The sequence below is a fragment of the Pelophylax lessonae genome (assembly GCF_965119305.1).
Source record: "Pelophylax lessonae genome assembly, chromosome: 1".
Lineage (NCBI taxonomy): Eukaryota > Metazoa > Chordata > Amphibia > Anura > Ranidae > Pelophylax > Pelophylax lessonae.
In genome coordinates this window covers 581,356,652-581,384,316 of record NC_138768.1, presented here as the reverse complement: position 1 = coordinate 581,384,316, position 27,665 = coordinate 581,356,652, and the positions used below count along the sequence as shown (strand labels likewise).

At 42.9% G+C, this 27,665-nt stretch overlaps 1 protein-coding gene across 1 annotated transcript in view; it reads right to left on the bottom strand.

Moving 5' to 3' along the window:
• MMRN1 (multimerin 1) overlaps positions 1-15,958 on the bottom strand; it is a 217,582-nt gene extending 201,624 nt beyond the window's left edge. The window contains exon 1 of the mRNA XM_082243351.1: positions 15,437-15,958. Coding sequence (XP_082099477.1) covers positions 15,437-15,918 — 482 coding nt within the window. The 5' untranslated portion in view covers positions 15,919-15,958. The remainder of the gene's footprint in view (positions 1-15,436) is intronic.
• Positions 15,959-27,665: the final 11,707 nt, after the last annotated feature.

The following is a 27,665-nucleotide window of genomic DNA, read 5'->3' as shown; positions in this document are numbered from 1 at the left end:
TTTTTCATTTTTTTTTTTGTTTTGTTACACGTTATGATTGCTTATAGCAGTAAATTTAATTGCTATAAGCAAGCATTTTCCTGAATTAAACTGATTCATTCAGTTTGTTTTGTTGTGATTGGCTGTGATTGGCCAGAGCTAATTAAGTGGTATGGGCTGTGGTTGGCCCTGTCTGTACTATGCGATCACATTGACCAATCACAGATAGCAACACAATTTTAAACAATGGGTGGCATGAAAGGAAGCCATCCATTGTTTACAACTGTCATGTAATCTGGTGTGACTGGTCACATCGGTCACATGGTACTGGCAGCAAGCCGATACACTGATCAGTCATTGACTGTGTCCAATGGACACAGCCAGTGACAGATCACGCTGCTGCAAGACGCCTTCTGAGAGGACGTTATATGGCTTCCACTCAGAAGGAAAAAGCCCCTGCCCAGCTGTCAATCTGCTATAGGTCGAACAGGAAGGTGTTAAAAGGCACTAAAAAAATAAATAAAAAGAGAAGAAAAAAATACTCAATCTGCTACAGGTCAGACAGGAAGGTGTTAAAAGGCACAAAAAAAATAAGTAAAAAGGGAAGTAAAATATTTTCCTATTCCCTAACTCTAATTACAGAATGTGAGCTGCCCGGGATACCTGCAAAGTTAGTGATTGTGTAACACAAGTCCATCAAAGGCATTCCTCCAGGGCTGGTGTCTTCTGTGCGAACCCAAGGTTCTGATGGTGATCAGCGACATCCTTCTGCTCCGCGCAGGTGTCATTCACTGTCCCTCTCCCTTACAGGCACCTGTCTTAGCTCTCTAGTAGACCCTTGTCGATGAAACATGCTGTTGGAGATAACTTTACCCAAAGCCGCCTTAGCCGGCTCCATCAGGGGCTTGGGGCTCTGGGCTCTAGGCTCCACACTTCCGAGCACCAGTTCTCGAGGGAATCGTCCTCCAAAAGGCCAAAGAACGGGGAAAGGCATTAACTCCTACCCTCCCATCCGGGTAATCACCTAACAGGCTATTTTAACCTGCTTACAGGTTGCTTGTCAGGTGTTACGTTTAAGGTTAAATATGTTGCAATGGGTGATCACTGGGTGCAGCGGAGTCCATTCAGATCAGACATTGTGGAGTAAACAGGAACTGGCTTCTTTATTGGAACATAATCACAGATATCAAAGATATCACCTTCTCATTTGTAAGAAGAACAACAGACAGGAAGAGACAACCAACAAGTACAGTGCAGTGTACAGGAAATACACATCATAGAAAATGCATAGCATATCACTTAGCATTAGCGACATCTAGTGTCCTATTTGTGAACTGCAGTTAATCTGTAATAGGCTAAGCCTTAAAGTTGTTGTATCTCCAACAAAATACACCCTTAGGGCTCTATTAAGAGAACATGATCACTTTATTAACTAGACATATGCAATGCTGTTAGCTATATTCCCTTGACAAAGTACAGGAGACGAGCAACGGAAAGCACCTACAAGCTACCAAAGAACAGAACCGAAACAGAACAGAAACCTTAGTTCACATTTGTATTCCTGAAAGTAATGACTGATTCAGAAGATTTGTTAATTTCATGGATTGCCTTTTTGTATGCAGATATTAACGATCTGCAGAAAATCATGAAATTAAAAAAAAACACGAAATCAGCATTTATAAATTATACAATTCTCTGTAGCTTGAACCAATCTCCTTGCATAGTTTCAGGTTGTAGGCATGTTGCCTACAGAAGTATGGTTTTAGTTAGGGGCTGTCCCAGGCTGGGGGGAAAGTGTTAATGTATTCCCTGCTGTTCCCGGGCTTTTTGGATCCAGTCTACTCGCCAGTATTCTAAAAAGGGGGAATGCTGGGTTTTGGGTTGCTCAGTTCACAATGAGAAAAGACGTTCTGTGATTCCTGTGGAGGAGAAGTGCTGCACCTTGTAGGCTGTCTGAGGCACCAGCGTACAGAGATCACCCAGCCCTTAAAGGACATCAATATGGACTACTACCTTAAAGAGGTATGCCTGGGCAGCCAAGCAGTCGTAGTAAGGGTCAGGATATCGACATTGTTCATGTTGATCTGTACTGCCAGAAACTCCTAAAGTAAATCTTGTATCAACTGTTTTAAGCTTGGTCTGGAATTATTCAAAGTGGTGCATGTTTGCTGTGGCGTATCAAGAGAACTTTGGTCAGTTAAACACACATGGGGTATGAAGCAAAGCTACTACAACAGATCTACTTGGCAAGTCAAGCAGGAAGAGTAATGCAGTTGCTATGGGTAACCATGTAGAACAAGCTATAATATAACCAGTCGTTAAGTGTGGTATCTGATATAGGTTATGGGTCCTCCGGTAGAGAGGGGGTTGCTTTTCTGGCTCCCTACCTAGCAGTCAGTTTCCAGTAGCAACTGGAACCAAACCCATGTTTCAGAGATCCATGGCCTGGTCACATCCTATGGAAAGAAGTAATTAAGAAATTCATACATGAGGTCCACACTAGGTGCATAGCGGAGAGGGTGCAGGCTCAGCAACGTCCCTCCTTATTGCAACATGTGTCTTTACTTTTATTGTTGCACACGATGACACGGTGTATCTCTAATCGTATCCTTAATGCACTTGTAAGACCTTCACATGAGCGCAGTCCCCACCTGGGATGGCCTAAGCTGATCTCAGCATGAGTGGCCTTATCTTACCTTCTACTGTATATAACACTTTGTACCACTGTTATTTAGGTGTTTAGTGCTGTCTGAGGAGAATTATGGGGACTGAAAAAGTACTAAAGTGCAAGTGAGTAATGGCGCTGCATTTTCAATATAATTAAGATATTTTGGTAATGCTTGTGCCTGTGGCTGCTGCCCTCACAATGAACCACCACCTGTCGGTGGTGTTCTGTAATGGTTAACTCACTTGCACTTTAGCACTTTTTCACTTTATAGGACACCACCACTAGGTGGCAGTTCATAGTGAGGGCAGCAGCCACATTTATTATCAACATAACATTCTCATATGTAGTAAAACTAATATAATAAAGATCTGGTAATAATGAACATGTTTAGATATATGAACAATAGAGCGATCAAATTGGAGGATGTGTTTAATCAAGAATGTGTGGTTAATAATCAGGATCTCGACAGCCTATTCAGACCACTGAAACACAGCATGGAGAAGCATTTGAGGGTATGGTGGGACATAGCCACCCTAGAAATGTACATTTCACAGAAGATTACCCCTAGGAGGCTTAAATGGGATATATCCCCTAATGATGGGTTAACCACTTAAGCCCCAGAAGATTTTACCCCCTTCCTGACCAGGGGGTATTTTGCGATTCGGCACTGCGTGACTTTAACGGACAATTGCGCGGTCGTGCGATGCTGTTCCCAAACGAAATTGATGTCCTTTTTTGCGCGCGCTCACCCCCTATTGGCTCCCAGGCTAGTGACGTACCGGTACATCACTTTGCCTGGGAGGGGCTGACCGCCGCCGTACATAGTCGGGCGGCGGTCGGCAAGTGGTTAAGCGACAAGACACTCTCGGATGAATGGTTCCAATTTTTTAATCTCAAGGTAACAGAACTGCTACAAATGATAATTAAAAGGAGACAATATAAACTTAGACAAACCAAAACAATTATCACTCAAATTAAAGAACAACTAACAATACATGCTAAAAGCAGTGAATAAAAGGAAAAAGAGAAAACACTACAAGAAGGGATACAGAAATATGATAAGACTATACAACACCAAAAAAAAAAAAATTCAGAAGAGACGTATTGGATTATAAAAACCATCAAGTATACAAATGGCAAGACACTGAATACGGAAATGAAGAACCACTTGAAACCTTCCTCTTAGTTGACTCTAAAAACCTCAATGGAGAGGAAGAAAATCGAGAACATCGACATCTGAGAATTCAGGATACCAATCCTAGAACACCAATTCAACAGAATAGAACCAATCAAGAACCAAAAACATATAGTCCTGGACGAAGACCTCACCACAACACCTACACACCTAGAACCCTGGGAGTAAGGAAAAGACCCCCTGATAACTACAATAGATCGGGCCCCCCCCCAATAACAATAGATATGCACATGATTCTGTCTATACCTACAATAGGTACTCACCTCTGAGACACACAGGATATCAAGAAGACAACTACTACAGAGAATACCAATATAGGAAGAATTTTTTTCCAGCAGGTCACAGGGGGACACCACCCAGATACATGCTATGGGCCCCCCAGGCCACAACGAGGATGGGGACCCCTAAGAAATCCAGGATGGCAAAGAAAATACCCCTGGCAGCTCCACAGAAACAACTACAGGGAGCAGAATTGGGAACAGGAAAGAGACGGATGGAGAAATGGACAGGGAACACCCAAAGATAACAAGAAAGAAATACAGAAAATGGACCAGGGGGAAAGCAGGAGGGATCAAGAAAAATAAGACGAGAGTATTAGGAAAAGGCATTTTCCTGATATAGACTTCAGTGTAGAGGAATTTAAAATTTTGGACCTAGGATTGCACCTGATAAAGCCCTCGATAAATCTGAATTTTTTATAGACCTCCAAAAATTAATTAGAAAAATTAATATCAAAAACTATTTTTTAACCAAAAATTCACAAGTATTAGCAAATAATGAGACAATCTACAAAAATACCCACCTCAGGAACCGATCTGTTTTTAACCCACAGAATGCAGGGAATGAAAGTTTGGAAGTTTTTAAAAAAATGGTGGAGGAAGAAATCAGAAATATGAAAATTAAAAGGGCAAGACAAGAAAACGTTTGAGCAAATATAAAGAAATTAGAAAAGAAAAAAGAAGTGGTAATATGCCCTGCAGACAAAGGAGGAGGTATGGTGATTTTAAACAAGTGGGACTATGAGGAAGAAATGGGCAACTAACTGAGTAAGATACATATAAACAATTACCACACAACCCCAAAAAGAAATATGAGAGGAAACTAGAAAAATACATTGAAAAAGGGAAAAGTATGGGCATATTAAATAAAAAGGAAGCAACATTTCTGAAACTTGAGGCACCAAGAACCCCAGTAATTTATTACGTTCCAAAAACACACAAAAATCAGCAGAAACCTCCCGGGAGGCCAATCATCAGTGGGATAGATTCCCTATTTTCTAGACTAGGTGAATACCTGGACCAATACCTCCAACCGTTAGTCTCTGAAGGAAAGTCCTATTTGAAGGACAGTAGACAACTCATTACATAATTACAGGATATATAGATTGAGGAGGAAGATATATTGGTCACCATTGATGTGAACTCATTATATACCAATATAGTCCAAAAGGATGTTCTGAAGGGTGCTGAGTGGGCTTTACACAAATATGGGAAACTTAAACAGGAGCAAATCAATTACATAATAGAAGGGTTGGAGATGGCAATGAACAGTAATTTTTTCTAGTATCAATGCAATCACTATGTGCAAAAGAAGGGAGTGGCGATAGGAGCAAGATATGTTTCCAGTGTAGCAAACCTTTTTATGAGCAAGTGGGAGGAGGAGAAAATTTACAGCATTAGACAACCATACCTAAAATGATACAGACGATATATAGATGACATAGGGGTTGATTTACTAAAACTGAAGAGTGCAGAATCTGGTGCAACTGTGCATAGAAACCAATCAGCCTCCAGGTTTTTTTACAAAGTTTAATTGAGCAAGTTGAAGTGAGAATCTGATTGGCTACCAACCACAGCTGCACCAGATTTTGCACTCTTCGGTTTTAGTAAATCAACCCCATAGTGATAATATGGAGGGAAACTGAAGATTCTTTAAAATATTTTTTTGAGGAGATTAACCGGAATAATTATGACATTTATTTTACTGGGGACTGGATTAGAACAAGTATTATCTAGATTTAATGATTTACAAAGAGAATGGCTTAATTGGCACAAAAACATTTTTTAAAACAACAGATAGAAATGGGTACATGACCACAAAAAGTTGTCACCATCCTAAATGGATTGGGAATATACCCAAAGGACAACTCATGAGAGTCCGAAGAAATTGCAGTAATGTAAAGGACTATGAGGAGGAAGCAAATATCCTGATTCAAAGATTTACAGAAAAGGGATACAAAAGGAAAGACATGGAGCCCATAAAGACCAAAGTCCGTAACATGGACAGGAAAACACTTCTGAAAGATAAAAAGAAAAAGTAACAAAGTAAAATGAAGTGGGCCTTCCTAACAGGCTATAATAGACAATACAAACAAATAGAGAACATACTAAGAAAACACTGGCCTATTCTAAAATCTGATAAAATTCTGAGGAAAGTGCTGCCAAATACCCCCCCCCCCTTATCTAAAGAAAAGCCCCACCACTGCGTACAAAACTGGTACATAATGTGTTGGACCCACCCAAATCTGTAAATATGTTCCCTGGCCTAAAAGGCTTTTTCAGATGTCAAAAATGCCTGCCTTGCAGAACCAGTAAGAAACAAGCCAGAAAAAAGGAAACCTTTGTTGCCACAACAACGGGCAGAGAATACAGAATAAATGAGCTAAGCTCCCATGTCACCTACTTTATTGAATGCCCTTGTAAATTTCAATACGTAGGATGCACAACCAGACCCCTTTTCATAAGAATCAGAGAGCATATTAACAATATAAAAAAGGGGTTCATGAAACATAGTCTCTCTAGACATTTTAAGTAGGTAAACAGGAGGGATCCATCTGGCATGGTCTTCTATGGAATAGACTCCATTAAAGGACACTGGAGAGGTGATGACAAAAAGAGGAAGATTTCAAAAATGAAACAAAATGGATATTCTTGCTTAACTCTCTTCAACCTGGAGGATTAAACATTGACATAGACCTTAACTGTTTTATTTGCAACAAATTTTTTGCCCATTAGTATAATATGCTTTTTCCCTAAAAGCATGTGACATAGGATAAATGTGAATATATATATATATTATTTTTCTCAGATTTTTATCATAACTTTTATGCATATCAGTCAAACTAGGCCCCCTTAATATTTAGCTTTGGGTATCTAGAGATCAGTATCAATTTTCCGGACAGGATATTGTTATGTATATTCTCACAATCAGGGGGTCTCCATTCTGACATTTCATTTGATTTACATTTTTGCCCATTAGTATCGCATATCTGTGCCCTTAAACACATTCAAACAAAATAGATAATCAGATCCCCACATAGGGTTTTTTAATTTTTAATATATATCTTTAGAAGATCCAGTGAGTTCTTATCAGTATATCATCTGCCTAAACAAAATATTGGTAGACACAAAACTTCCACTAGGGGTCATAATTTATGACAGTTTATTTTTATTTATTTTTGATTTTTATTTACTTTTTATATTTTAAATCTAATTTATATATTTATAGTATCACAATATATGTATGTGTACTATTTAGAAAGGTACCTAAGTTCCTATTAGACTTTGGACACAAATTCTCCATTGTTTATTTGGCAAACAAGCAACCTGGGTAGCAATCACAGGAATACAAATTTAATTTATTTTTGACAAATCGATATTTTTAGAATGACCCCTAGAGTTTATATTATGTCCCATTATAGTATCCTAATTCTTTTATCAATACCAGCTATAAAAACAGGACGTATGGGGTATGTAAAGATTATTCCAATAGGAGCGGAGAGGGTCACGTGTACAGGTTGCTTGGTTACTTTACAATATATAAACCGGAAGACGCAGCGACAAGACGCAGCTCCAGATTACGTCAGAGTGACGAAACGCGTAGGGCGGAGTCTAGTGTCATAGCGTCAATCCCGTTTTTTGTCAGTGAAATGCATCCACAAACCCGGACTTCCTGCTGTAGTGAGGAGGAATTGTTTTTACTGAAATGTAAGTGTATATCTTCTTAATAAAGCATTACATGACATTATTACACTATGGAGGATTCTCTTTATCCATGAGGGGCTAACATAATCCCAAGGAAAGCAAGGGAAGTGGAGTCACCAGAGCGGGGTTTCCTGTGGACCTTAAAGAGGCTTACCAACATCCACTGGCGGCAGGGAAAGTTTTCCCTGAAAAGATGTTTTCCCTTACAAGGGGTCTACAATCTGGTGAGTGCATCTCCAGAAGGGGTCACGAGTGAGCTCACGGGGATTCTATCACAGCCTAAGTGATTTATTACCATGACCATACTGCAGCACTTTCATGAACTGCATGGCACCTTGAAGATTCTATATGTCACCTAGCACTATTTATGAACTTTTTAGTGATTGAATAAGCACGGACACTTTATAAGACTCCCCAGGTTGCTGGGGGTTTTCACGTACGTTTTTATGATTTATGATATTTGCACTTTATATTTATAGCACAGTGCATCTACAGTTTGTATATTATTTTGATTTTCATTGGGGGAATATTTACTGCATAAGCTGACACTTTATTTGTACTAGCATTTTTAAGCCAATTTGTCACATTTTTTACTCAATTTATATTTATATAATTTTTTGTTTTCACCTTTGCCAAGGTTTTTATATATATCATTATGATATTGCACTTTATTATTAATGTATTGCACTTTATGATTGTATGCAAATTCCAGTGAATATAGCAGCTATATTTTGATTTAATCTAGGCAGCGCCACCACTCACTTGCACAATTAGCGCATTTAACAATTATTGGGACTGACTACAAGGAATCAGGAAGACCAGCTTTCTGACATTTCATTATCCTAACTGACAATCCATAACTTTCATCCTGTTGATTGTCATGCTAAAGCTGTAGCCTTAGATGGTGCGTGATACAGTTTTGATGTGCTCTGCTTTGGCTAAAGTGTGATTTAACACATAAGGAAAAAGTACAAGGAAAAAAGAACAAGCATGGCCTTTATATACTGTCAGAAGTTTTTTCTGATGTAAAAATAGATCTGGCATCTTCTGCGAAAGCTTAGATTGTGAGTTCAAACTCTTGTGGTTGCTGTTTTTATTTTCATTTTGACAAAAGATTAAACAGTTTAAATACCTTTGCAAGCATTAACAGGGAGGAGCCCTTGGACTATCAATTCATGTACAGTTTGTGACATGACAGACTGGAACTAAGGAAAGTAGAATGAGTAAGCTTAGTTGAAACTGGTGTGATTTGCTAAATGGAGTTGGCCTATTCCCATTAATGTTGTATTCATTTTAGTGCAGAAAAAGTACAATTGTTTTGAGGGTAGCACTTCAACCTTAAAGAGTTGGGGTCCCTGGTTTGTATCCCAGACAGCAAACTATCTGCATGGTGTTTGTATGTTCTCTCTGTGCTTGCATTGGTTTCTTCCCACCCTCCAAAGACATGCTGGTAGGGAAGCTCCTGTCCAAATTATTCCTAAAATGTGTATGTACGCTTTTAAAATAGGGACCTTAGATTGTAAGCTCCCTGAGGGCAGAGGCTGATGTGAATGTACAATATGTAAAGTGCTACATAAATTGTTGGTACAGAATAAATGCCTATAATAAATAAACTCGTAAAGCCCATTTTGCACACATTTAATTGAGAGATGGGAAAATCACAAATTTGGACCTCACTTATGGAACTAAAAAGTCAAAACAGTCATGCTTGCAATACTCTAAGGACTTGTTTGCACATGCAGCCAGGGGGGGAGATAAAAATAGGTGGTTGAGCTGTAGTTTTACCACCCCTGACCATCCCCCTTAACCTAACACAGCAACCATTCAGCAAACATTCAGCAAAAATGATACCACCTCTTGCATTTGGCAGGCAGTATTGCAGGTGCACATGACACATTCACTTCAAACATGTTACAACGCATGCACTGTATGCAGTTGTGGCACAGTGGTTAAACAGGGGGTATAGGGGAGACTTATCACCTAACAGCCACTTGTCAACTGTCCTCTGAAAAGCTATGCCTTTCAGGGGTGGGGGGGCTTGGGGAGGGAAGCCACCAGTGTAAGCAAAGGGCTGCAACCGGCCCCTGGGCCGCAGTTTGGAGACCACTGATCTAGAGAAAGACCATGTCTGCCTTATCTATCTGAGAATGGCTGTGCTATGCAGCCACAGCACACAGTGGTTGAGTAGCTGACCAAGCATTTTTCTCCTGCCAGATAAAGAGCAGGCAGTTATTTGAAACTGCTTCAAATGCATGCTCCTCTTCTTCCAATAATTCCACAGTAGCCCCACAAACTGACAATCAGGAATTGTCAGAATTATTTTTATCATGCAACCAGTCACTTGCTGCAGGAGGATGATCTTGGTCAGGTATTTTTCGTTTCAGATATTGAGGATGAGTAGGAAAGTGCCATGACCATAGAGAGAGGGGGTATCAGTCAAGGGGCAGCAAAAGACAGTGATGTTCCAGCAGCTTAAGTTTATGAAGTTTACTGCCAAGTGGGCTCCAGCGATGAAGAGGATCACTGACTGGGGAGAAGAAAACTTCTGATGAGGAGGCCGAACAGTAGTGAAGGAGGATTATGTCAAGGATAGGGCAACTTGAAAAGCAAAGGAGAGCAGCATTGTGGTCTGCAGTGCATGAGCCATGGTAAACGCACCAGCCAACTATATGCACGGAGACACACATGACTGTGACAGCAGCAGAAGGAATAGGAGAACTTGCTGCTGTCTCTGTGCCATCAGGATCATGTGCCTATTACCTTTTTCCTTGTGAAGCAGTGCAGAGGTAGCAGGAGGCAAAGGATGAATTCTAGAATGAGAGCTGGGCTGCTGGCAGTGAAAATGAGATGGGGCAGGCCTTAAGAGGGAATGTTTTAGCCCCTCCAAACTCTGGGTGTTATTTGTGGGTGGGGTGAAATTGTTGAAGACCATGTTGTCTTTAGTGACACAGGGTCCTTGGTTAAGGGCAATTTGTATAAAAGGGTTTTTTTTCCTAAGTGTCCATTCAGGGACCCCAGCAATTGGGGCATGAAATAAAAGGACCACTATTTGGTGGAAATCCTGTTGGATCCCCGATACAAGGATAAATTAGCCAACCTACTGTCACAGTCCCAGAGGATGCCCAAAATGCAGCACCTTGTGGAGAACCTCTTTGCCACATTTCCTGATGGTGCCAGGATGCCCTCTCATGTGCCTCCAATCCTCTGATTCTTAAAAAGAGGAGCAGTGGTGTTTGCAGCTGCCAGCAATACGTTTGAAGAGCTTTCAACCACAGTGGACAGGAAGCACTCACAGACAACAACTGAAACACACAACTGCTGACTACATCCGGTCCAGAGCTGCTGCGGACACTCTTAGAAGTGAGGGTTCTATGGACTATTGGCTATCCAAGTTGAACTATTGGCTGGAGTTAGTACAGCATGCATTGGACCTTCTGCTTTATCATGCAGGCAGTTAGCTGTGTGAGACAGGCTTCAGAGCAGCAGGAGGTCATGCCTGGTGTGTGGCCATCTCTCACACACACAGTGTTATTGTCACTTGAAGCGATTAGTTTTCCTGGGGGGTGTGCACAGTGGGGTACAGTGTATTTTTTTTTTTTTTTTTATTATTATTATTTGCATTGGGTCTCCCATAAAATGGGCAGGAATTACTGTGAATGGAGCTGGTGATGTAAATGGTGCCTGAACTTGCCAGAGTTCTTAACAACCATTGACAGCAGCAAGCTGTCATGTATAATTGCAATACTAATATGGCTATTACATATGATGTTTGGCTCCCACTAAACAGATCCATTTTTGGGTATTCATCTGAATGCTCGAACAGCCAAGGTTGGTCCAAACTTCTGTTTGAAACAATCTTTAAGCTTGTCCCTAATCCTAAGTATAATAGAGATTTGTTCATCAACACCACAGCTTAATGGTAAATTATTTGACTCTAAAATCATTTAACAGCATCCGTATGAATAATGCAGTACAACGTACAGGTACCAATTAGCTATTCAAGCACAGCATGTGATATCTGGTATAGCAACCACATCTTTTTTTTTTTTTTTTTTTTTAATCTACATTAAGCATATCTATCATGCCAAGAAAAATCTACTGTATATTTAGCATGTCTATCATCTCGAGAAAAATATACTTTAAACTGTACATGTCTATCATGCCAAGAAAAAAATATACACTAAGCGAGTCTATCATGCCAAGAACTGTAATTTAGCCTAAATGAATACAAACATGAGAATGGGTCACATGGAATGCTACAGAAAGGTAACAAATTGCAACTTGTATCATAAGGACTATCAATGTCTAAAAAATGTGCCCATTCATTGACTGCATATTATTATTATTATTTCTCCCGATGTCATTACCTTTCAGCATTTCAGAAGATGCCCCAGTCACAGAATGTTATGGGTTACAATGTAAAAACACTTTGGCTAATCAATACATGTCATCTACCTCTATGTTAGTTCAGAGCATGTTATGCTCTGATCTGACATCTAAGAAATATCATACCAATTTACCTGGATGGAGAGCAAGAGGGCTAAAACTAATAGTAAGTGAATTTTTCAGGGTGGCAAAAATCTATCATAACTTTACCCTATCTGCTTTTTCTAAATTTCTATATCTTTCTATATCTATATCTTTCTATTTCTATATATTTCTATATCTTTCAACAACTTTAGTCTGAATGAATACTTTTTTGTATTTTTTTTTTATTTTAGAAAAGCTCTACTTTTTATTATTAAAAGGTCTCAAGCTATAGTCAAATAACTTTGGCTACATTGAGATGATGCCATCAGTCTACTGCAGGCAAAAGGAAATATTTTTTCAGTCCCCGCTCCTCTGGTAATTAGATTTCTACAATGTAAACTATGTAGCAAGGCATAAGATGAGAGCACCTGATCTGTGTCAGACATTGGTTTTGTGGCAGGGTCAAAATCTACTATGAAGGTGAAAAAGTGTTTTTACTTTAATCATCCTTTATTTGCTACAGACCTGTTCCAGACTTTTGACTAAGAAAAAAAGTCCAGAGGATTAGGACAACTCTTATATATACCCAGTGAAGTGACTGGCCTCAGGTGATACACCAAGATGAAACAAATCCTCCTAAATAAGTTTATCTGCAGTCTTCTCATCTCTATTGCCTTTCAAAGTGCCGATTTTTTTTTAAATCTTGTCTGAGCTGTCAGGAAAAGGGAGTAGATTGCTGAAAATACACTCTGCCGAGCTCAGTGAGGAGAGCTGTGAGAGCTGCTTGGAGGGAAGGGATACACACTCCAACATACAGCACACAGGAACAAAGCTGAGGCTGTCAATAATCCCCTGTCACCTTTTTTTTCTTGGTGTCAGGAAAATTTGTTAGAAGTGACTCATGCTGATAGCGGAGGAACAAAGCAGCACATAGAAATAACACTTAGGCCGGCCATAGATGGTTCGAATCTTGTCTGGTTCAGCAGGGACCCAGACCCAATCAACTTGTGTACAACCAGCCTGCCGGATTTTTCATATGGCCGCTGGCAATAATCACTCTGTGTTCTCCAGCCGGGACAGCTCCCCCCTTTCCCCCTCCCTCCTGCCGGAAGAACACAATAGCTTTACAGTATGGCATTTCTCCATTAACACTGACTGTGTTAATGGAGAAATTGAGCAGGTCTATCTATGGCCGGCTTTAGTGCTCCTAATTGAGACAAGTATAAAAGTTTATGCTTTGTTCATATTTCATGTCTGCAGGCTACAACCACTTTTAAAAAAGATCTCTTAAGCATGTGGTTCTCAAGTATTTTAAGCGTATGAAAATACGCTTAGAAAATAATACATATTAGGGAAAACAACACCATTATTGTTATAGTGCCAAACTTTTGTGCAGTGGAAGAAAATGCTGTATGTTTAAATGATCTGTGGTTTTAATCTTCTAGCATACAAATTCTGAACACTTCCTGTAAAGGATAGCCAGGACACCTCTAGCTTCCACTAAGTTAAAGTGGCATGTGGACACCTGGATGGATATGTTTCATAACAGCAATGCTTCCCCACGTTAAATCTGATTATGGGTCTGCTTTTATGATGGGAAATAATAATTTATGCCTTAATATGGTCATTTTATAATGTGGGTATTGTAAAAAAAAAATGGCCAGTGTTAAAACTGAACTCCAAATTTGTTTGTACTTTAGTAGGGAAGGCTTAAAACTTCTGTCAGGTGGTTATTGCTGTCTTTGTCCATTTTGGGGGTAATTACCCTGACTTCCCATACTGGAGCAGAGTGTGGCAAGCGTCGATTAAGTATTTTTCTGATAGGAACAGCAGCAAAGCACGTTTATTTAGTAGAATGAAGAATTGCTACAATTTTTATAGGATTTTTATTACTGTGTGTCTTTCTATCTTAGAGAAACTTGCTCCCTCTAATTTCTTGTCCTGGTGTCTTAGGGACAGGAAGTGAGGAGAAGTCTCCCTAATGAGGACACTTACAGCTGAGTTTGAATCTCACAATGACTGAGAGGGGAACCCCTGCATATTCTTATTTTAAACAGGGATAGCAAGACATATACACATTCTGGTTCTAAACAACACCCCCACTATATTAGTTCTAGTTGTAAAGATTGCACAGTGTAGTGGCTCAAGCCAACCAAAGATGGTATAAATGTCTGTTAGTTCAGCAGGAACTATGTGGGGGCAGGCTGAATGTATCCAAGTTGATTGATCAATCAACTTGGGTACAACCAGCCTGTCAGATTTTGTGATTATTCACTGTCTTCTAATGGTGGGGATAGCTTTCCACGCCATAGACATATACACATTCTGGTTATAAAAAAAACACTCCTACTATATTAGTTCTAGTTGTGAAGATTACACAGTGCAGTGGCTTAAGCCAGCCAAAGGTGGTATAAATCTAATGGTGGGGATGGCTTTCCTCGCCCCACTCCCCCACCCCCGCACCGCACTGGGAGAATACAAGTAATTTGCTCTGTCTATGGCTGGCCTAGTGGACAGTAATTTTGCCTTGCAAGATTGGGTCCTTGGATTAAATCCCAACCCAGACAATACTGTTATGGAGTTGTTTTTTTGATAGGATTGGATCTTGTCTATATCGCATGTGAGGTAGGCATCTTAGATTGCAAACTCCTTAGTGGTAGGGATTGATGTGAATGTACAATGTGCAATAATTAAAGTGCTGCATAAATTGTCAGTGCTATATAAGATCATACAACAATAACCAGAGAGAAATCACTTTATGAATGAATCTATGCTGCATAAACATACACTAGCCTTTTTATTTTTGCTTTTCCATAATAAAAATGAACGGTGTGAGCAATTCTCTCCTTTTCACATCTCCTGTCCTAAATAAATATACAGTAAAGCCTTTCATCACATAGACAAATCCTGTTATATTGTAAAGGATCTGAAGGATCTAAAACTTTGCACAGGAATTTAATTTAAGCAGTTTCAATTGCATAAAGCTGGCTCTTGAATAAGGCAAAGCAATTTCTCAAAATATGAAATGCTGCAGTGTGAATTACTTAGTCATATGTCCCTGTCTTATGGAGTTAAATGCAGATACCACTGTATGACCAAAAGATCTTTTACTAGGTATAAAGAAAAAACACCTGCTCTTACTTTCCTCTTGCTGTTTCAAAACTGGATTTCTGGCTGTTATTGTTGTTGTAATTCTGCCTTGGTGAGCGGTAAGTTCCCGATTGGACATTCTCCGTTTGTGGTGGTGCCTTCTTTGTGGTCTCTAGCTGTTCATCATTAGCCTTAGTGGCTTCTTCTCTTGTAGCCTCTGTGGGTGGTGGTGCTCTAAGTGGCATTCTTATAATCGTTTCAAAAAGTTTGTATTCTTTCCTCTTGGCTTTTCGTAAACCAGCAGGTGTGGTAGTTGAAGTTTGCAGAGTTGTGGTTCCTTCTTGAAATTGTATGTCAAGGCTTTGTGTTTTAGGGATGGATATTTCTGGATTAAGCTCAGAAAGTAACCTCCTTACATTGGTGTCCTCCGGTTCTTTCCAAGGGTCCTCAGTAACGTCTATAGAATCCCTAAATTCACTTGTTTTGCATTCATCAATATGTAGAAAAATACCCAAAAGCAATAATAATTTCATCTTGAGGATTAGACAGCTAGAGTTCCTACTTTGCCTCTGGTTCTGCTCTTGTATGTTTATGTTCTCATTGCTCTTGTTCACTCTTTCACCCTGCTTGAAATTTGCATGCCAGTTAACGTTTAGGATAAAAAGGAAACAGGTTGTAACTTGTCATTTACGGGACTGAGGAAGTTTAACTTCCTGTTACTGTGAAATCCTCCGGACCCTTTCGCCCCTGTGATTATAGCTACATGGAAGACATGAAAGATGACTGGAAAAGGAAATAATGACAGAAGAGAAAGTGGAACATTATTGGCTTGTGTATGAAAAGCTGTCACAACAACTACCACCTGCAAACAGAATTTACTACAGGAAAAATCTAAGCCATAAGTTAAAATAGCGGTAAGCACTGCATATCCAGTGCAGAATGCAAGCTTCTTGTTCACTGGCATTTTATTAGCCTGTAAAGAAAAGATATCACTTTTTTAATCCTAACTTTGTGAAATGTCCAATTGCTACTAGAAATTGGTGTAAAAAATTTGTGATTATCGTCATTAATCTAGACACATTAGCGGAATAACAGGGATGAGTCTCTATTACAGCTCAGTGCATTTACTCAGCTAACACAGTGGTAGACAGTGGTTTAAATCATGGTAATCCCTTTTAAGCCACTTAGTAGTTTTTAGTATCCATATATAAAAATGTAAGAGTGATGGCAGAAAAAAGGCCAAGTGGTCCATTGAGTCTGCTCCAATTATATATTTATACTTTATATACAAGTGCATCTCATAAAATCATCAAACAGTTAATTTATTTCAGTAATTCAATTCAAAACCTGAAACTCACATATTTTCTTATAGACGTGTTATACACAGAGTGATATATTTCAAGCATTCCTTTCTTTTAATTTTAATGATTATGGCTTACAGCTAGTGAAAACCCAAAATTCAGTATGTCACAAAATTAGAAAATTACATAAATGACATAAATAAAAAGGATTTTTAATACAGAAATGTTGGCTTACTGAAAGGTATGTCCATGTACAGTATAGTATGCACTTAATAAATGGCCCGGGCTCCTTTTGCATGAATTACTGCATCCATGCGGCGTGGCATGGAGGAGATCAGCCTGTGGCACTGCTGAGGTGTTATGAAAGCCCATGTTGCTTTGATAGCGGCCTTCAGCTTGTCTGCATTGTTGGGTCTGGTGTCTCTCATCTTCCTCTTGACAATACCCCCCGGGTTCACTATGGGGTTTAGGTCAGGTGAGCTTGCCTGCCAATCAAGCACAGTAATACCATGATCATTAAAGCAGTTACTGGTACTTCTGGCAGTGTGGATAGGTGCCAAGTCCTGCTGGAAAATGAAATCAGCATCTCCATAAAGCTGGTCAGCAGGGGGAAGCATGAAGTGCTCTAGAATTTTCAGGTTAAGGGTTGCGCTGACATTGGACTTGATAAAACACAGTGGAAAAACACCAGCAGATGACATGGCTCCCCAAATCATCACAGACTTTAGAAAATGTTACATTTCATTTGGAAATCAAGGGCCCAGAGTCTTGAGGAAGAGTGGAGAGGCACAGAATCCAAGTTGCATGAGGTCCAGTGTGAACATTCCACAGTCAGTGATGAGCCATGTCATCTGCTGATGTTGGTCCACTGTATTTTATCAAGTCCAAAGTCAGCGCAGCCCTTTATCAGGAAATTCTAGAGCACTTCATGCTTCCCTCTGCTGACCAAATTTATGCAGATGCTGATTTTATTTTTCAGCAGGCCTTGGCACCTGCCCACGCTTTTTTTTATTTTATTTATTTTTTAACCTTTTTGTTTATTCATGCTTTTATGTGTCTGACTTCACTCACTTATATAAATGACAGGCAGATGTCTTCCTGCCCAACATTCTCAGAGAGTTGGAATATCTCTGTGAGTAATGAACACTTCCAACTTCAAATGTGCCCCTAATAGTGTCTAGGGGTATTCAGTACATTAGCTTTTGGCGACTGGGTTTTAGCATGGTTGGTTCCCGAATCCCTAGGTACAGAGGGGGATCACTTCCCTAAGGCACACTTAACACTAACCCTCCATGTCACCTTACAACACTAACACTTCAGTAAACCCAATTCCCTTGTTTCACATTGATTTTATTTATTCTAGAAAATATACTAAGTTCCATAGTAGTCTAGAACTACCCTACAATCATTACTAAATGATCATTGACATATACAGGGCATATTTTTAAAGCCACAAATGTGATGTTGAGCAAGCACTCAAAGCTGATTAAACTTATTTACAAGGAAGATTCACCTCTTGTGAATATTTGATAGTGTCTAATTCAGTGCTTTTATAAATCGGAAAGACCAAGGAGGGTGAGAGGGGAAAGGCCCTCTCAGAAGGGTTGCAAAAACAGGGCTCACTGGGTAATGTGTGCAAAAAAATACTTTATTGAAGCGGTGCAATACAAAAACGAATGAATTCACATAATCAAGTAAAAACTACACATCAATGGTGTGATACATGTAGTGTGAAGCCGACCCCCTTGGATCAGTGTGGGTGGTAAATGCTGCTTAAAAGCACCACCCTAGACCAGCACTCCACCTTGTGCAGGGACCCTATCTATAGCTGTACTATGGGAGAGGAGTGATATGTTCATAAAAAACTGTAGATCACTACCTCCCCGTTTCATGAAGGACTATGCGTCCTGTTGAATTGATCTTAGGCTACTTCGCCCATACCATTTCCCCCCGTGGAGAACGATGTTTGCGGGTCCGTCACTCCGGAGCGGTGTCTCGGTGGCTTCCCGTGGCGTCCTGCGTCGCCGTGTCTCATTGGTCCATACAGAGACAGGTGACCTCCTGCAGGGCCGGTGGAGCGCTGGCGTCTGACGTTGACGCGTTTCGCGTGCTCGCGCACGCTTCTTCAGAACGTTCTGAAGAAGCGTGCGCGAGCACGTGAAACGCGTCAACGTCAGACGCCAGCACTCCACCGGCCCTGCAGGAGGTCACCTGTCTCTGTATGGACCAATGAGACACAGCGACGCAGGACGCCACGGGAAGCCACCGAGACACTGCTCGGGAGTGACGGACCCGCAAACATCGTTCTCCACGGGGGGAAATGGGATGGGCGAAGTAGCCTAAGAACAATTCAACAGGACGCATAGTCCTTCATCAAACGGGGAGAGTCAACACACCGACAGCAGTGAGTATGACCGGACAAGGGATCGAGGACTTCACTCCGATCTGTCGGGAAATCAAGAGGAGGAGTTGTCGGTAAGGTCTATTATTCATACCCATTACTGGACAGTTACTGAGCTTTTGCTGCTGGGTGGATCGCCGACATATAGCCCCCTCATACCCCACAGTCAACGATCCGGGCCATAACCAACCTCACGCGGCAGGACAGGTGGCGCACTTTCCTTTGAGAGAAACATTTCCCCAACCTGGGAATCTCTACTCTCCTCTCCCCTCAGGAACCTGATCCCATCCTCCTCCCCTCCAAACTTCCCAAACCTGCTCCGAATACGCCGTGACATTACTTGCTCAACGGTCTTTTGCAACTTCTCATGGTCTAGAGTGACTTTTCATCTATAGCAGGTTGGTGTTTACAGGACTGGGTTAGATCGTCACAGGTTATCTGTGAACTCCTAAAGAGTGGCCATTCTGTGCCTCCACCGTTCCCTCCATCTGTTACCAACCCACTGGCAGTAGTGAAATACAGTGTATCTGCCACTCTCAGTGACCATATGTCCTTAGTTGCACACATAGCTTTTAGCCAATTTTTGTCTTTTTACTGTGACAGAGCACTGGGTCACCTGAGACCCACTTCCAATACTTTGAGACTGCCTATTAGGCACTCGGAGACATCCTGGCTTTCAGGGATTGAGGTAGTGATCTACAGTTTTTTATGAACATATCACTCCTCTCCCATAGTACAGCTATAGATAGGGTCCCTGCACAAGGTGGAGTGCTGGTCTAGGGTGGTGCTGTTAAGCAGCATTTACCACCCACACTGATCCAAGGGGTCGGCTTCACACTACATGTATCACACCATTGATGTGTAGTTTTTACTTGATTATGTGAATTCATTCGTTTTTGTATTGCACCGCTTCAATAAAGTATTTTTTTGCACACATTACCCAGTGAGCCCTGTTTTTGCAACCCTTCTGAGAGGGTCTTTCCCCTCTCACCCTCCTTGGTCTTTCCAATACGTGCCTGGTTGCTTGGGGTTCCCGACTCTACATACCGTTAGGGTATATTGTACTTTCTACTTATTTGACCCTCACCGGTCAGTGGATCCCACACACTTCACAGGTTGTACCCCCTTAGTGCGCTTTTATAAATCAACCTCAAAAAAAGGTTTGTTTGGATAAAATTAAAGCCTATAATAAAATTAGGAATAAAACGATTCAGCAAATTTAATGAGATTTTCCGTCAGGATAAATTGTTTCCTAAAGAAAATGATCTTTTATTGATCAGGCAGACCATCTGGTTTAATTGATTTTCTTCATCAGAATGACTGTTATATTTAACAACAGTATAATTACATTTACAGTATACATGGCTAGGGATGATTGAACGGTTCGGGTCGACCATCGGTTCGACCCGAACATTGGATGTTCGATATTCGGCCGAATACCGAACTTTTTGCGGCAAAAGTTCGGTATTCGGCCACCAGAACCGCCCAAAATGCACTGGGACAGGAACTGGGCTTTAAAAGCCTGTGATTGGCCCAGAAACGTCTGCAAAAGCCAATGAGGGGGCAGGAGTCTCCTAGGAACGTGATTGGAGTGACTACGGGGACCAGAGGCCAATCAGGAGTGAATACGCCCCACACTATATAAGATGGCCCCGCCTAACCCCTAGCACAGTTATCCAGAGCCTGTTGAAGAGAGTTGAAGCAGTTCTGTCTAACTCCTGCTTGCTACACTACATTTCCTACATATCGAGTGGTTCTAAAGCTCCATATAGCAGAATTGTATTTAGCTTACAGCCAGTGTAGTTAGATACAGCGATTGTGCTGGTTCTTAGAGTTAAAAAAAAAAAAAAAAACTTAAGGGACAGTGTCAGTCTTCTGCTGTATGGAGCTTTCTATTTAGTGGAAAGGGATATCTAGTGTAGTTAGGGAACTTTGTACTACATTAGTTAGATTTGAAAATTTAGTTTCTGTAGGGAAAGTGTGAGGGTTCTGTTTAGTGAGCACGTGGCACAGTGCTGCTCTATCACAGCAGGTATACGTGCTTGCTAGGCAGCAAAATACAGTGACAACTTAACGCCTGTTGTTCAAAGCGTTAGGTGCACTGTACAAAAGCCTTTGCAACTGTGCGTGACACGCAACTGCTGTGCTGTATCCAGCGACAACTGTGGGTCGCATAGCAGTGTGCGTTTTTCACCGCACACAGTTGCCAACGCATCAGTGACAACCTAACGCCTGTTGTTCAAAGCGTTAGGTCCACTGTGCAAAAGGCTTTGCTACTGTGCGTGAACCGCAACTGCTGTGCTGTATCCAGCGACAACTGTGGGTCGCATAGCAGTGTGCGTTTTTCACCGCACACAGTTGCCAACGCATCAGTGACAACTTAACGCCTGTTGTTCAAAGCGTTAGGTGCACTGTACAAAAGCCTTTGCAACTGTGCGTGACACGCAACTGCTGTGCTGTATCCAGCGACAACTGTGGGTCGCATAGCAGTGTGCGTTTTTCACCGCACACAGTTGCCAACGCATCAGTGACAACCTAACGCCTGTTGTTCAAAGCGTTAGGTCCACTGTGCAAAAGGCTTTGCTACTGTGCGTGAACCGCAACTGCTGTGCTGTATCCAGCGACAACTGTGGGTCGCATAGCAGTGTGCGTTTTTCACCGCACACAGTTGCCAACGCATCAGTGACAACTTAACGCCTGTTGTTCAAAGCGTTAGGTGCACTGTACAAAAGCCTTTGCAACTGTGCGTGACACGCAACTGCTGTGCTGTATCCAGCGACAACTGTGGGTCGCATAGCAGTGTGCGTTTTTCACCGCACACAGTTGCCAACGCATCAGTGACAACCTAACGCCTGTTGTTCAAAGCGTTAGGTCCACTGTGCAAAAGGCTTTGCTACTGTGCGTGAACCGCAACTGCTGTGCTGTATCCAGCGACAACTGTGGGTCGCATAGCAGTGTGCGTTTTTCACCGCACACAGTTGCCAACGCATCATTGAGAAATATGCCTGGTAGACCAAGAAAAGGCATACGTGGCCCTGCTGCGGAAAGGGGCACAGCTTCTAGGGTGTCTAGAGGCAGGGGTGGACGTGGTGGTCAGTCCTCAGCCAGGCCACCATTTGGATTGTTCTCCGGCAGTGGCCAAGCTATACGTCCACAGTATGTACAGGAGGTGGTGGACTATATGAACAAACCCTCATCATCGGCATCATCTGCAACTACAGTGACCCAGGCAGAGAAAAGTGGTCAGTCTTCTACAGTTGTCAGAACAAATACAGATGAGTCCATGTCCACCTCATGTCCTCCCTTAGACCCAATTTCAGACATGGCAGAGGAGTCAGCTGAGCTGTTTGACCACAGTGTCGGCCATCTACTCCAGCCTGATGCTCAGTCCTTTATGGAGTCTGATGTTGGGTCTGAGTTTGAGGAGGAGGCAGAGCAAACAAGAGGGGAGAGCAGACGGCCCGCTCCATCTAAGGCCGCACCTGTTGTCTCCCAGGCCAGGCCTGATGCTCAGTCTTTGATAGAATCAGATGTTGGGTCTGAGGTTGAGGAGGAGGCAGAGCAAACAAGAGGGGAGAGCAGACGGCCCGCTCCATCTAAGGCCGCACCTGTTGTCTCCCAGGCCAGGCCTGATGCTCAGTCTTTGATGGAGTCAGATGTTGGGTCTGAGGTTGAGGAGGAGGCAGAGCAAGCAAGAGGGGAGAGCAGACGGCCTACTCCATCTAAGGCCGCACCTGTTGTCTCCCGGGCCACTATACACACCTCATCTTGCTGGGCCTTTTTTGAGACATCCCATGCAGATAAAACAGTTGCGATCTGCAAGATTTGTAAGAAGGGTATAAAACGTGGCAAAAATGTCAACCACCTGGGTACAAGCTGCCTAAACAGGCATTTGACAACCCACCACTCGGCCCGTTGGCAGGAGCATTTAAAGAACCCACAAAAGGGCCAAAGATCGGTCAGTCGGCCTCCTAGTTCTCCTCGCGCTCCTCCTCATGCTCCATCTGCTCCACCTGCTCCACCTGCACATCAGTCTGTTCCTGGCCCTGCTATAGTCACTCGTCACCTGTTGGCAGCCTCCACTGGCAGGGATGATGATATAGCAGGCAGTGTCGCATCTACCTCCAGCACACCACCAGCTGTAACATCTAGACGCCAAATTTCGATTCCACACATGCTGGAACGAAAAAAAATGTATACTCCCCGCCACCCACATGCCCAGCGTCTAAACAGTAGTTTGGCTAAACTACTGGCTCTGCAACTATTACCATTTAACCTGGTAGAGTCTGCTCCCTTCCGTGACTTCGCAAAATGTGCAGTTCCACAGTGGCAGGTGCCAAGTCGGCATTACTTTTCCCGTAAGGCCCTGCCATCCCTATACCAACATGTGGAAGGCAATGTAGTGTCGTCCCTGGCCAAGTCAGTCAGCCGTAAGATACACTTGACGGCTGACACTTGGTCAAGCAAACATGGGCAGGGACGGTACATTTCTGTCACTGCTCACTGGGTGACACTGCTTGCCAGTGGAAGGGATTGTAACCAGGGCTCGGTGCTGCAGCCAGTGTTGCCCCCACGTCTGCAAACAGCTGGTGGTGTCGCTGATCCGGGTAGATCGATCACTTCTACCCCCTCCTGCTCCTCCTCCTCTACCTCCTCCATGCCCTCCTCTGCAGAATGGTCCTTTGAATATGATGAGGTACCACGTAAACGTTCAAAGGGCTATTCTATGTCTCAGGCCAAAAGGTGTCACGCAGTGCTGCAGCTTGTGTGTCTAGGGGACAGGCAGCACACTGCCCCTCAGATTCTTGGGGCTCTGCAGGCACAGGCCCAGAGGTGGTTGACACCACGCCAGCTGCAGCCAGGGATGGTGGTTACTGATAATGGGTCAAACCTCCTGGCCGCCCTTCGTCAGGGAAAGTTAACCCATGTGCCATGCCTGGCGCATGTCCTGAATCTCGTGGTACAGCGTTTTTTGAACTCGTACCCGGGAATGCAGGATGTGCTAAGGATGGCAAGAAGGGTGTGCAGTCACTTCAGGCGGTCGTACAGTGCCACTGCACGTTTGGCCGAAGTGCAGCGCGAGTTTCACCTGCCGGTACACCGCCTCATCTGTGACATGCCCACCCGCTGGAACTCCACCTTGGCTATGCTGCAGCGCCTGTACACGCAGCAGAGGGCCCTCAATGAATACCTATGCGAGTACGGCACCAGCACTGGCTCTGCGCGCCTGGGCTTCTTTTCACCACGGCAGTGGCTTTTGATTAAGGATGCATGCGCTGTCCTCTCGCCATTTGAGGAGGCCACAAGGATGGTCAGCCGGGACAGCGCATGCATCAGTGACACCCTACCGGTACTGTTTTTGTTGGAGCACACTCTGCGTGGCATTATGGACAGGGCACTGGAGGCAGAGCAGCAGGAGGAAGAGGAGGACTTCCTTGCCTCTCAAGGCCCCCTTTATCCTGAGAATCCTGACCCCATTATGCCTAGCTCCCAGAGGCCCGAGCAGGATCTAGGGGTGGAAGAGGAGGAGGAGGACGATTCTGCGGGAACTTTTGCAGGGTTTGAGGAGGAGGAGGAGGAAGACATGCGGCAATCTGCAAGGCCTAGTTTGACTCCCTCGGGACACTTTGGAGTAGTACGTGGCTGGGAGGAGGAGGAGCCCGTTGAAGATAATGTCGTTATGAGTGACCCCGAGGAGTCAGCTTCTCAGGCCTTCGCTAATTTGCGACGCATGGGAAACATCATGCTCCAGAGCCTGTGAAAGGACCCCAGAATCAAGGCCATTAAAGAGACAAACCACTATTGGTTGGCCACCCTACTTGACCCCCGGTACAAGTGTAAAGTCTCGGAGCTTTTCCCATCCACCCAGAGAGTCCACAGGATCAAATCCCTTGAGGACAGTCTCAAGAGGAATCTGGTGAACATGTTCCCCGACTCCCGTAGGGTGCAGGGGCGGGGACAACCTACCATGGATTCTACTGGTGGTCACGAGAGGAGCGTTGGAGAAGGCGTGCGGTTGACGGATGCCTTTCGGTCTTTTTTTAGTCCTCACCGCCCAGGCCTCTCAGCTGCCACATCGCATCGACACCGTCTGCATCACATGGTGGACGATTACGTGAGGGCACAAAGTGACACAGAGGGCTTTTCATGTGACGAATCCGATCCACTGGCATACTGGGTCTTAAGATTAGACCACTGGCCAGAACTGGCCCAGTATGCCATGGAGTTGTTGGCCTGCCCTGCTTCCAGTGTCCTATCGGAACGGGCATTCAGCGCAGCAGGAGGATTCGTCACAGACCATCGAACTAGACTCTCCACCGACTCAGTCGACCGTTTGACATTCATTAAGATGAATCAGTCGTGGATATCAAGCTTTGATGCACCTGATGCAGACCTTGTAGACTAGGCTATCGTTGTGATGTGGCAGTTGAGCCTCAGTTTAAGCCTGGACCATGGTGCCACCCTCAAACCCTCCTCTCATTCTCTTTACGTTCACAGAACCTCATTTTGGTTATGACAAAAACGACAATGTTTGCGCACCTGTTCCACAGGTGCACACCTTTACAATTTTTGGGCCTCCTTCAACACCAGCTCTTTGGGGTTAAGGTGGGGAGGCTATGCTAAAACAAAAACGACAATGTTTGCGCACCTGTTCCACAGGTGCACACCTTTACAATTTTTGGGCCTCCTTCAACACCAGCTCTTTGGGGTTAAGGTGGGGAGGCTATGCTAAAACAAAAACGACAATGTTTGCGCACCTGTTCCACAGGTGCACACCTTTACAATTTTTGGGCCTCCTTCAACACCAGCTCTTTGGGGTTAAGGTGGGGAGGCTATGCTAAAACAAAAACGACAATGTTTGCGCACCTGTTCCACAGGTGCACACCTTTACAATTTTTGGGCCTCCTTCAACACCAGCTCTTTGGGGTTAAGGTGGGGAGGCTATGCTAAAACAAAAACGACAATGTTTGCGCACCTGTTCCACAGGTGCACACCTTTACAATTTTTGGGCCTCCTTCAACACCAGCTCTTTGGGGTTAAGGTGGGGAGGCTATGCTAAAACAAAAACGACAATGTTTGCGCACCTGTTCCACAGGTGCACACCTTTACAATTTTTGGGCCTCCTTCAACACCAGCTCTTTGGGGTTAAGGTGGGGAGGCTATGCTAAACAAAAACTACCATGTTTGCGAACCTGTTCCACAGGTGCACACCTTTACAATTTTTGGGCCTCCTTCAAAGCCAGCTCTTTGGGGTTATGGTGGGGAGGCTCCACCAACACCAAAACTACCATGTTTGCGCACCTGTTCCACATGTGCACACCTTCATAATTTTTACGCCTTCTTCAACACCAGCTCTTTGGGCTTACAGTGGTATGGCTCCGCCAACACCCAAACAACAATTTTTGCGCACCTGTCACACAGATGCATATCATTGTAATTTTTTTCCTTACAAAGGCAATTATTGCTTTCATTACCAGCACTTTCATAGGGATATGGTGTCAAGGCATCGTCCGCACCACCAAATGCCCAATTTTTAAGCATCCTTTACTTCTATTCAAAGTCAAGAGACAACAGTATTCATCCAAAACATCTCTAATCTTGTTCACTATGCACTACATTGTGGCCCCTACCCCTAACCCTCAATGTATCCGTGCATATATGTCTGTTTCTTGTGAGATTTCAAGTTAAAGTGCACCAAACACCATTTTACATGAAATAAAGTGCAATTACATACATCTTTGGACTTCTTGAAACATTTGGTAATAAAAGCCCCATTGTGGAAATACACCCGTTAATTATATGCACATTTAAAGAGACAGCACCTTTTTCCAAAAAAACCTCTAATCTTGTTCCCAGTGCACTGCATTATGTCCCCATCATACACATTGGCTGAGCCGTTGATTAGGAGCAAAAGAAAGGTGCGGTTAAGCAAAAAAGTCATTTTTGAAGGTTTGGTATGCTGTAATTCTGGTTCTGGACATGCTACAGAGCTGAAACTTCACAGGTACACCTTTTAGAACCCCCAGACACTAAATCCAAAGAAATCTCTTTTTTTTTTTTTTTTTTAATTTTTTCAATAATTGGCTATCTATCAAAAACGACAATTTTTAAGAACTTTTTTTTGTGTGATTAATAGTCCCTGGGGCATGACCCAGAACCCTAGGCACTTTTTAGGGGCATTTATTGGGTTTTAGGGCTTAAAAATGGTGTTTTTTGATTACAGAAGTTCGGGTCCCATTGATTTCAATGGGGTTCTGAAATCCGAACCGAACTTTCGTGAAGTTCGGGTGTTCTGGTCGAACTGAACTTTTCAAAAGTTCGATCATCCCTATACATGGCATAAGGGAAAGTATGCCAGTAGTGAGCCATTGTATTAAATATAAATATAGCAAATAGTTGGGTGCAAACATTTTGTACATGTTGTTAACCACTTAAGCCCCGGAGAATTTGGCTGCTAAAAGACCAGGGGGTATTTTGCGATTCGGCACTGCGTGACTTTAACGGACAATTGCGCGGTCGTGCGACGCTGTACCTAAACTAATTTGACGTCCTTTTTTTCCCACAAACAGAGCTTTCT